The sequence below is a fragment of the Polypterus senegalus genome, chromosome 17, assembly GCF_016835505.1.
Source record: "Polypterus senegalus isolate Bchr_013 chromosome 17, ASM1683550v1, whole genome shotgun sequence".
Taxonomy (NCBI): Eukaryota; Metazoa; Chordata; class Cladistia; order Polypteriformes; family Polypteridae; genus Polypterus; species Polypterus senegalus.
Window position 1 is genome coordinate 90,899,139 of NC_053170.1, and position 12,026 is coordinate 90,911,164.

A 12,026-nucleotide genomic window follows, 5' to 3' on the forward strand; every position below is an offset into this window, starting at 1 on the left:
ATTGATAATTTTACATCAATAAAACCATTTAATGTAAAATGCATAAATGTTCACAGCTTCAGACACCAGCCTTTCCTGACTAGTGTCCAACTAATGCAACTTGTCGTGTGTATGACAAATGGGAACTGAAATTAAAGACTACTTAATTAGATCCTTGAATGTCCAACTTACCAGGCAGGTTTTTAAAGGACTTGGGGCCGTTTGGCTCTCAACCAGTGTGAGACGTTTTGACATTTGCAAACCAGATGGTCTGCAATTAGGTGGTACACTGGGCCATGCAGATTATAACTGCTATTAGTAAAACTAGCGAGTATGGCCTCTCTGTTGAATTAGCATACAGATAATGGCATGAAAACGTGCATGAAACCCCTTTGGGAAATAACGATATGTATGTATAAATTTATCATAAAACTAGGGGGTTCTCCCCTGCTTGCTTCGCTCGCCAACCCCACCGGCCTGCGCTATGCACCAGCCACTTCGCGTCTGTGCCGCTCGCATTGTGAAGAGGGGGGCTGAATACACCCCAAGGAGATGCAGTTGCTCCTCCAAAACCGCCCTCTTAAATGGCGATATAATGGGAAACAAATACAGCTTTTTTTTTTTGTTTTACCTCCTCTTTGCTCGATCAGCTGCTGGCCTGCTGCAGCCGTGCCCCATGATCTGCATCCAGTGCTGCACTGCAAACATTTAAAAGCCTGTACAGCAGCTGCCCTACTCTTTGTCTTTTATGTCCAGCCCTGGGTGTGGTTAAATCTCTTGACACAAAGTCTCATCTCGCGGGATGCGAGCTCGATATTTTTTTAGTTTATAATTTCAAAAACGGAATAAGAGTCTGAAAATCTAACAACATCACATTAAAATTCAATAAATTCTGAAAAGAATGATACCAAATATATACATGTAGGTTTAAAATAAGCCCGATTTAAAGAATCACATAAAATCGTTACGCTTTTAGGGATAGATAGATAGGATAAATAAGATAGATAAGATAGATATATAAGATAGACTGGTCTTCATCTAAATGCCAAAAATGAACAAACACAATCTGGTTTAAAACTAATAGCATACAATTTCTTGAATTGTTCTTGTTCATACCAGTGGGTTCACAGTGTAGGTTTGAAAAAGTCTGCGAACCTGAGGCCGACGACTTCAACAAAAGCCAATTACAGTCAGGGGTCAGCCAACCTGCAGTCTAACCAATGAAACAAGACAGGAAGTGTGGTTTACAAATATTTAAACCAATATTTTTTTTTTTTTTAAAACTCATGCATCTAGAGTTTGCTATTCAGAAGAAGAATTTGATGATTTGAAGCAAGACTTATAAGAAAAGAGATATCAGAATATGAACCATCAAGAATTTTGATCTGCCTAAAGCCAACTCAAAGTGTTTCGAGATTTGTCAGACCACAGCTAGACCAACAGTGTACAAAGTGAGACAGTCTAGCACTGTGGCAGCTCTACCTAGATGTTGGCACCAGCCAAAGATAACTCATAAGGTACAACACAGAATGCTCAGTGAGGTTTCCCAAGAGTAGCAGCTAAAGGCTTAAGGGAACAATTGGAATAGGTGAACGTCTCACAGAAACTGTGCTCTCTGGGGTTAAAAAAAAAAAAAAAAGGAGCCAAGGAGCATCTTAACACTCCACAATGCTATTGGGAAAAATTGCTGTGAATTGATGAGACTACGGTTTAGTTGTTCAGGAAGAACACACACCTGTATTATGGCACAAAAACGACACCGCATACCAACATAAAAACTTCACCCCAACAGAGATTTACAGTGGAGGGAGCTTCATGATTTGAGGCCACTTTGCTGACTCGGAGCCTGGACAGTTTGCCATCATTGAGGGGCAAATGAATTCCTACGGTATCCAACGGGATAATTTCAGGGTGACAGCTGGGTGATGAAGCAGGACAATGACCCTAAAACATCAAAGTAAATCTATTACAGAACGGCTTCAAAAAACAAAAACCCATCTTTTGGAGTGGCCCAGTCACAGCTCAGATTTGAACTCAATATGAAACACGGTGGAATGACCTCAAAAGAGCCAGTCACACCAAACAACCTAAGAATATGGCGGAGCTGAAGCAGTTCAGTAACAAATAATGGTCCAAAATTCCACCTGAACATTGTGCAAGTCTGACCTGCAGCTACCACTTGGTGGAAGTCATTGCTGCCAGAGAAGGTTCTGCCAGTTCTTAAATCCAAAGGTTCACTTACTTTTTCTGCTTGAAGGCGTCTTCAATAAAGACATAAAAGAGTAGAAGTGTGTGTGCTATTAGCTTAACCATAGTGTGCTTGACTAGACTTGTGACTCTGATGAAGATCAGATCTGCATTAACTGGTCATAAAATGTGAAAACCAGCTGATTCCAAAGAGTTCATGTACTTTTTCTTGTCATTGTACTATGTATGCCTCGTTTTGGCCAATGATCTTTAAGAAATGGGTCTCCCCCACAGCGCTAATAAAAAGAAGGCTGTGCAGTGATAGCCGTTTAGACATGTTACTTGAAGAAAAGACCAAGGTAAGAGGAAATATCTGAGGAAACAGAAACCACAAGTGGCCATTTGTATTAATTAATTCACATGACTGCCTTTTGTCTAAAGTCTGTGTGCCCATGCTGACAACTGCTGTGATGGGTAAGCAATAATTAATGGCACCCAATTTTTAATATGCTTTTTTTAATGACAGCATCACAAGAAGCCATGACTTATCTAACAATGACACCACAAAACACATGGACTCAAGACTGCGAGAAACAAGATTCTCTCATCTGATGAGACCAAGATTGAACCGTGTGGCCTCAATTCGAAGCGTGAAGAAAAATAGGCACCACTCTCATCACCTGTACAATGCCATTCCCACAGTGAAGCATGGTGGTGGCAGCATCAGGGACTGGGTGTCCAGTGAAGGTCAAAGGAAAGCTAAATGGAGCAAAGTCAAAAGATATTGTTAATGAAGACCTGCTCCAGAGCACTCTAAAACATCATGGTGGGTAGAGACGGTTCACTTTCCGAAGGGCCACCGACCCTATGAAAGAAGCAAAGACAACACAGGGATGGCTTAGCGTCAACTCTGTGAATGCCCTTGAGTAGTCCAGCAGAGCCCAGACTTGAACCCAACCGACCATCTTGGACAGACCTTAAAATAGCTGTCCACCAATGGTCTCCATGAAAACCTGACAGCCCGAAGGTAGATCTGCACAGGAGAAAGGCAGAAAAGGTTCCAAATCCAGGTGTGTGAAGCTTGTTGTGTCAAACTAAAGAACGTTCCAGGATGTACAGTGGTGTGAAAAACTATTTGCCCCCTTCCTGATTTCTTATTCTTTTGCATGTTTGTCACACAAAATGTTTCTGATCATCAAACACATTTAACCATTAGTCAAATATAACACAAGTAAACACAAAATGCAGTTTTAAATGATGGTTTTTATTATTTAGGGAGAAAAAAAATCCAAACCTACATGGCCCTATGTGAAAAAGTAATTGCCCCCTGAACCTAATAACTGGTTGGGCCACCCTTAGCAGCAATAACTGCAATCAAGCGTTTGCGATAACTTGCAATGAGTCTTTTACGGCGCTCTGGAGGAATTTTGGCCCACTCATCTTTATCTCTATTTGAGGGTTTTCTAGCATGAACCGCCTTTTTAAGGTCATGCCATAGCATCTCAATTGGATTCAGGTCAGGACTTTGACTAGACCACTCCAAAGTCTTCATTTTGTTTTTCTTCAGCCATTCAGAGGTGGATTTGCTGGTGTGTTTTGGGTCATTGTCCTGTTGCAGCACCCAAGATCGCTTCAGCTTGAGTTGACGAACAGATGGCTGGACATTCTCCTTCAGGATTTTTTGGTAGAGAGTAGAATTCATGGTTCCATCTATCACAGCAAGCCTTCCAGGTCCTGAAGCAGCAAAACAACCCCAGACCATCACACTACCACCACCATATTTTACTGTTGGTATGATGTTCTTTTTCTGAAATGCTGTGTTCCTTTTACGCCAGATGTAACGGGACATTTGCCTTCCAAAAGTTCAACTTTTGTCTCATCAGTCCACAAGGTATTTTCCCAAAAGTCTTGGCAATCATTGAGATGTTTCTTAGCAAAATTGAGACGAGCCCTAATGTTCTTTTTGCTTAACAGTGGTTTCCGTCTTGGAAATCTGCCATGCAGGCCGTTTTTGCCCAGTCTCTTTCTTATGGTGGAGTCGTGAACACTGACCTTAATTGAGGCAAGTGAGGCCTGCAGTTCTTTAGACGTTGTCCTGGGGTCTTTTGTGACCTCTCGGATGAGTCGTCTCTGCGCTCTTGGGGTAATTTTGGTCGGCGGCCACTCCTGGGAAGGTTCACCACTGTTCCATGTTTTTGCCATTTGTGGATAATGGCTCTCACTGTGGTTCACTGGAGTCCCAAAGCTTTAGAAATGGCTTTATAACCTTTACCAGACTGATAGATCTCAATTACTTCTGTTCTCATTTGTTCCTGAATTTCTTTGGATCTTGGCATGATGTCTAGCTTTTGAGGTGCTTTTGGTCTACTTCTCTGTGTCAGGCAGCTCCTATTGAAGTGATTTCTTGATTGAAACAGGTGTGGCAGTGATCAGGCCTGGGGGTGGCTACAGAAATTGAACTCAGGGGTGATACACCACAGTTAGGTTATTTTTGAACAAGGGGGCAATTACTTTTTCACACAGGGCCATGTAGGTTTGGATTTTTTTTCTCCTAAATAATAAAAACCATCATTTAAAAACTGCATTTTGTGTTTACTTGTGTTATATTTGACTAATGGTTAAATGTGTTTGATGATCAGAAACATTTTGTGTGACAAACATGCAAAAGAATAAGAAATCAGGAAGGGGGGAAATAGTTTCACACCACTGCATTTGCTGCCCAAGGGGCTTTAGTAAAGTACTCGGGAAAAGTTCTGAATACTTAAATTTTCTACTTTTTAATAAATTTGCATAAAGTTTTTAAATGGTCTTTTCTGGGGTATTGTGTATTGTTTGATGAGGGTAAGATGAGCACTAGGTCACTACTGAAACACATAACTTCCACAAGATGTGCAAGACACCACTATTTACAAAACACATACACGGTATCAACAGGTCCTTTTCTTTTACATCCAAGGGAGCCTCTGTTGATAATCCCCCAAGACATCAAACTGAACATTATACTGGTAGATTACACCCCTTCAAAAGCCACTCTCTGGTTACATCACAGATCTGAAAGAAGTTCTTTGACAAAACTGAAAAATAAAAAAGACACCTCTCCACATTTGCTTCGTAACATACAAGAATTTCATTGATGCCAACAATCCTTACAGCCAAACGATTACAAATGAGACAAGTTCATGAAGAAGAAAATCCAAAAACCGCAGACTGTGGGCAGACAGGTTCAGGAAGTAAAAATGTACTTCTAAACTCATTTTACTTACACGAGATCAATGACACCATAATGTTCTAGCATCAAATGCTACTGCTCCCCTGTTCACCACCACAAACAGATTTAGTCATTTACTCCAAAGACGAAAGACCCCTAACATCTTTCCATTTCAAGCCCTCATCTCGATCCAATTGTTTTCCAATTCCTTTTTATCCGAGGGTCCACGTTTTCCACTAGTTTAAATGATTTCAGCAAAAGGCTGACATATAACAAAATTTGAAAAAAGGTAAAGGGGTCCTGAACAGTTTTGGAAGGCACTGCAGCTTTGCACTCAGTAGGCACCTGCGCTGGGATAGACTCCAGCAGACCCCGGACCCGAGACTAAGTGCGTCAGAAACGGCTTTCATTCGAACTAGTACTGATTCAAAGTAAAATTCAATTCCTTGATGTTGCATACACCTGAAAAGTTCCTTTATGGATCTTTCACATTGTGAAGAAAGGGGGCGTGGTCACCTCCCGACGCTCTTGTCAGATGACAGTTATCCAAAATTGCTGATTTTACACGAAAAGCTTAAATCATTTTTATTATATTAGTATTATTATTGAAATTGTCCGAAGTTCCTCTGAAAATCGGAAGAACTGGCCGCAAAACTCACACACACGCGCCAGCAAAATGTGTTATTACAGCCGCAATGGGTTAGTGGACGCCCCTCACTGGCTCATAGCCATCTATTTTATAACCTTCACCTTTTTCGTGTAAGGAAATCTCTGAAGCAGTATAAATGTACGCATCTATTATCGGACACGTTCGTTCTTTACTTAAAGGACTCCGGCTGCACATTAAGAAACCGCTCGAACAACGGCTGCCCCTCGCATTTACCTGCCGTCTTGAAGATGCGGCGCTTCGTGATGCTCAGGTATACGCGAGCTGCCAGCACAGAGTCACCGAAGGTGTACGCCGGGCGTTACACACGACCGACTTCAAACCTCCATGTTACAATGGCTATAAAAAACGAGCCCTACCGACTTCGCCAGAACCATGAAGACATTTCTTGTTACAAACACCGCGAGTACGCCAGCACTTTCTCGGCACTCAAACCACAACGTGACAACACGGACTTGAATCATTCCTACCTGTACAACAGTCGCCAGTACCTGTACCGGGCACCGCTGGCACTTGTCCGCTTCCCCCTCCTTTGCCCTAGGGCCTGTCTGCCCTTTCTTCTTCACCGTGTTGCCGCTGTCTTTGCCAAACACTTCTGTTCGCCGTTTCCGCACCGTATTAACTTACAAGCAGTAGCTAGAGGCCATCATTTTTAGTGGCAGCCGCCGTATAACCCGTGGCATACATATTAAAATCGCTTCTCATTGGCTGCTTCTCCGAGGAATTTAGCAATGACAAAAATGACTGGACGAAGCGTGAGGGCGGGTAGCAGGCCGAGTTCTTCAGCTACATGTGACGCTGAGTGCCTTCGTGCCCTCACTTCCTCCGCGGTGGCTCTCTTGTCAGCTGAGCGAATAACCTCGTCGGATTTTGGAGTCACGCTTGGTGACAGCGTGAGAAAGTAAGGCCAAAAAACAAAAAACAAAAAAAAAAAAACCTAACGAACAATTCCAGCTATTCGGAGGTAAAGCATTTGATAAGGCTGCTCATTCGTATAGCTTATGTAAGCCAGTTCCTTATGCAAAAAACAGTATGAACAGTGTATATGATAATATATAAATATTCTCAATCTGGGTCCATTAGTCACAGTCACTGAAAACCTTAGCAAGTTCCTGACTGTAAAGCACGGGAATATGTATAACATTTAATGATCACATAACATTAAATTATGTTGGGGCCACTTTAAATTTTCACAATGTTTGCGATAAGACAGTTTCCTTTGTTAAACTGCAATTGAGTTTTACCAAGCCCAATGCACACTTCACAGTTGCAACAGATTCAGACCCTTCATTTTATGCACCATTTATTGTATAGAAGATTTATTCTTAAATGGACACATTTGCCATTTTTGCTAGTCAATCCACACTCAATAACCCATAATGACAAAGTGAAAATATGCTTTTAGAAAGGTCTGGAAAATTTATGAAAAACAAACCTCAAAATCTCTCATTCCTTGAAGTATTCAGGCCTTTTCTTCAGTTCTCCTGGAGAGGTTTTCTAGATTCTGCCAGGACTTACTACCACCTGGTTTGGAAACCAATAAGGCTCTGCAGACAGTGGTTTGCTCTGCTGAAGACACCATTGTGTGTGCGCTCTTGAACCTCCAGGACCATCTACACACCAAAGGATGTTGGACCAGGGCAAAAAAAAAAAAATTCAGTCATACCAGCCATCCCAAAAATGGCGCCTTTTCTGTGCCATGGTCAGCTAAACCTGGAGACCAATTCAGAGAAAACCAGCAGGAGCTTCTGTCCACTGTTCATCCCCATCTTGAAAAAGGAAAGGGTCCAGAAATACATTATGCACTATTGTTACTCTTTCCATCAAGTAGTAATTTATTTAGCCATTTATAATTGTGCAGTGTATGTTCACACATCACGTCATCTGGCATCCACAAAAGAGCAGGAAAGTTCGATGAAAAAAGGCAACAAAACGTGCAAAGAAAGGGGGATATAAATGGTACATCCGGTGAACAGGGGTTTATAAATGCATGACAGAATCGAAACAGGCTTACCATTGTACAATTTAAGGCTGGTTTAATAAATGAGTATTTCACAAAGTAATACAGCGTGATGAGTTGTAAAAAAAAAAAAAAGTGGGCATTTTGGGCCTCACAAACGGAACAGAAACTCATCTGTCTGATGCTTTGTTCTTTATGTACCACAAGAGAATGAAAAAAGTGCCCAGATTGTGTTTGAACTCACCATACCTGTAAACACTTTGCATAGACACGATCTCCACCATGCAGTAAATTATTGGCTGTCACATAAAAGGGCGAGCTTGTGATACCTTGTAAATTTGAAACTGTGTTAGTAAGTCATCACGCAGTCACCTAATGTGACATATCCAGCAGTTTGTAGATGCGTCAATTTTAAAGTACAGGCGATCCATGTGTAAGGCAGTCTTGCTCTTGCCTATATTTTGAGGGCATCTCTCAGTCTACATTCCAACTTGCAATCTGAGGTCTCTCAACAATGGTCTGTTCAACATACTGAGAACCAAGCATAACAGAACTGGTGGGATGGCGTTCAGAGCTTACACTGCTAAATTATGGAATGCTCTGCCGGTGGAGGTATGCCAGGCTGGCCCTGTCGAAATCCTGAAGTCTTCCACTACTGAGACGAAGATCTATTTTCAAATATTGAATACAACTAGTACCCACATTTGTGTTTTCTCTCCAGTACGCATACCATTTTGGGACCTATTACATGACTGGCCTACCTGGAAAGTGGTCTCTCTTTGTAACTCTTTGAGGGTTGAATATTTTTCCATGGAAAGCACACAAAGCAATGGCCTCACACATACGTCAACATTATACATCTGTTGCTATGTGCTGTGGCTGCCGTTGGCGCAAGTTCAGCATCTCTGGTGACATTTGCCAACAGGAATACACGGTGGGCTGGCTGCCTGGCTGTCTTCGCACAGCAGGTGGGTGGTGGTGACGGTTGCAGTGTGATGCAATATGGTTTGTACCTCTTATCATCATAAGTGGTGGTCCTCCCAGGTAAACGCTGCTGTAGGTGCATCAGCTACACGAAAGCGTTCAGCACCACGATCAGCTGGGGACCGATCGAGATGATGCTGGTACCTCACTTTTGATATCCGATCTCCAGATCAGAGTCCGACAGGTCAGAGTCCTATTCAACAAAATTACGTAAAACGTCCACCGAGTATTTTGCTTTGCACGTTCGCTTTGGTCTCTCGCCAGATGTCGGTGCTATTTTCCAGGCTGTATACTCTTCGCTACCCCTGCACGTGTAGGGAATCGAGGTTCAATCAACAAAGCTATGTAACTTTCCTTCTAGCAAAGAGAGTCAATCTAAAACGTAAGGGTGAGTTTTGTTGCAGTTTATAGCTGATTACCGTCCTCTACTCGTGAATTTTGACAAAAGTCAACATCAGCCCTGAAAAAGAGTTAAATTGCCCTCCCCAAGATTTCTTCCTTTTTCCTCCTATGAGTTTTGGGGAGGTTTTTTCTCATCTACATAGAGAGTCTAAGGATGGCGGGGGTGCTGTCAAACCGAGCCTGTTAAAGCCCATGGACACATCCGATGCATTATTTAGGACTATATACAACGGTAAATGAAAAGTAAAGGCAATTTTAAAAATGATGTGGTAGCCACAATGGGTAGAAGCTGACGCAATACTGAAAGTACGAGATGGCTTATGGGTGTATCAAACACGCACAGCGCAGTGCTCTGCTGCAGGGTCAAATGAACATGGACACTCTGCTGCAGGATTGCACCATTCTGGAACATGCCATAGTGAGATTTCTTTCAGCATAGGGTGTGAAACCTGCCATTGCTACTTTTTTGAATTTTGTATTGTTACAAACTAGTCCAGACATCACCTGCCCTAAGTCAACTGTATTCAAACTTGGTATGTACCAACAGCTTTGGGGGAAAAAAGGAAACAAAATGAAGACTTCATTTTTTTTTTTTAATTAAAAAAAGCATTCCTTACCAGTCACTTAAAAACAAAACCGTGAACTCAATGTCCATTTCATTAAAAAAATAGTTAAAAAATAAAACTGCAGTTTCCAATGCAGACAGAACTCCTTAAATGCCACCCATTTTCCCCCCCTAGGGTCTCTGATAGAGCCGCATCACTCCCAGAGAATTGAGAAGTTTCCAGAAGCGAGACTCAAGCTGCATGTCATGGTTTGCATAAAAAACGAGTGGTCTTTTCACACGGTCATAGTAATGGTCTGAAAATTTTCTAAAGTTGTCCGTGATAAAGCCATATGCAGAAACCTAAATGGGCAAAGGAGGAAAAAAAAAAAAAGAAGAGAGTGATTTATCAGTGCCAACATCCCATGAAACCAGGACAAGGCTATGGATGCAGTTTCCTACCTTGGTATTGTCAGATGGTAGGGCTTTCAGAAAGACCCCTTCACTCTCACCCCATATTTTTGATGTTACAACCTTGTGCTAAAATCATTTAAATTCATTCCCCTCTCCAACTCCATCATGCAACACTCAATAGTAATAAAGCAAAAATAAGATTATAGGAATTTTCACAAATTCCTAAATTAGTACTAAAAATTATTAAAAAATGAAAAACAAATATCACATTTTACAAAATCTGTAAAAAAATGAAGGGGGTCTGAATATTTAAATACTCTGTACTTTTTAAAGAACACATCAACTAAGTAATATGTACCCAGGTGGTAGGCATGTGGGTCAACACACAGAAACTCCCCTTGCAAAACCAACAGGTCTCAGTTTTTCTTATCAGTGCTGTCCATAGCACCCATTCCAGGCAACCTAGTTTGACCTGGTTTCAGTTAGGATCTCTGCGTATCTCACTGATACTACAAATTGAATGAAGGAACACCATCTCCAGCTCAACCTAACAAAGATGGAATCTCCGGTTATCCCAGCTCATCCAGTTTATTCAGCACCATCTCTCTCTTCAGCTTAGTACACTATTGCTAACACCCGCCAAGTCAATGCACAATCTTTGGGTAATGATCGATGACCACCTGTCCTTAAGGGACCATGTTGTAACAGTCTCTTGGTCGTGGATATTCACTCTGTATGAATCAAACAGTATCTGACCGAATATGCAGCCCAATTCCTGGTCCAGTGTTTGGTCTTGTCATGTCTAAACTGCTGCAACTCTCTGCTGGAAGGAGTACTGGCATGTGTGACCACAGGATTCAAAATGCAACCACCTGAGGCAGGTACATGTCACTCCCCTCTTCAGATCATTATACTGGCATCCTGTAGCAGCACATATTAAGTTCAACACCTTGATGCTTACCTGTAGTGTAGTCAATGAGTTCACACCTATACATATGGAGGTACTTCTGAGGACGTCATGCTCCTACTCGACCACTCACATCTGCCATTGACCAATATCTGGCGATATATCCTCTGCATAATATCAAATCTCATTCCAGACTCTTCATGGATAGCTACTAGTTAGTGTAACGAGCTGCCCACTTCCATCCAAACTGTTGACTCCTTCAGTTTAAGATGCGCTTGAAGACTCTTGTTTGGTGAATTTCTGTCTAACTGAATTTGTAATTTTTTTTTTCTGAGGTCATCACTTGCAAGGATGGATTTTGTACCCTTGTCCGTAAACAGTCCACCAGACTGATGTTTACTCGATTATGTTGACTTCCATTTGTAAGTCACTTTTACACAAAGTGTCCACTATGCAAATAAATGTAATATAAATGTGAACAATAAAATACTGGTAAGGTTGTTGCCCTCTTGTTTCTAAATAACATTGGCCCAAAATATACTGCATATTGATATGACAAATACTGTATGTTCCGAAACTTTTCAGGTAAGGCAAGAATGAAGTTTCAGGGAATGTTAACTAAATGAAATGATAGGAACTAAAGACATAGAGACATACCTCGTCACAGGTGTGAAGGGCAGTTAGCAGCAGTAAGGCTCCTGTGCTTGGCATGTAGAGGTCCTTATACTCCATCTTGAGCAGTGAGGAGTTGAGGAACCTGGAAAACAAAAAGGT

At 41.7% G+C, this 12,026-nt stretch overlaps 2 protein-coding genes across 5 annotated transcripts in view; both read right to left on the bottom strand.

Annotated features, from left to right (window-relative positions):
- Positions 1-6,756, bottom strand: part of tmem94 (transmembrane protein 94) — a 63,501-nt gene extending 56,745 nt beyond the window's left edge. The window contains exon 1 of one of the 3 annotated variants that reach the window (XM_039739261.1): positions 6,512-6,756. The gene's annotated coding sequence lies outside the window, so the exon portion shown is untranslated. The remainder of the gene's footprint in view (positions 1-6,511) is intronic. The other 2 variants (XM_039739262.1, XM_039739263.1) reach the window with 2 other exon arrangements.
- A 3,214-nt stretch (positions 6,757-9,970) lies between these two features.
- st6galnac2 (ST6 (alpha-N-acetyl-neuraminyl-2,3-beta-galactosyl-1,3)-N-acetylgalactosaminide alpha-2,6-sialyltransferase 2) overlaps positions 9,971-12,026 on the bottom strand; it is a 45,263-nt gene continuing 43,207 nt past the window's right edge. For both annotated transcript variants that reach the window (XM_039739606.1, XM_039739605.1), the window contains 2 exons: positions 11,910-12,009; positions 9,971-10,294 (listed from right to left, as the gene is read on the bottom strand). In XM_039739606.1, coding sequence (XP_039595540.1) covers positions 10,124-10,294; positions 11,910-12,009 — 271 coding nt within the window. In that variant the 3' untranslated portion in view covers positions 9,971-10,123. The remainder of the gene's footprint in view (positions 10,295-11,909; positions 12,010-12,026) is intronic.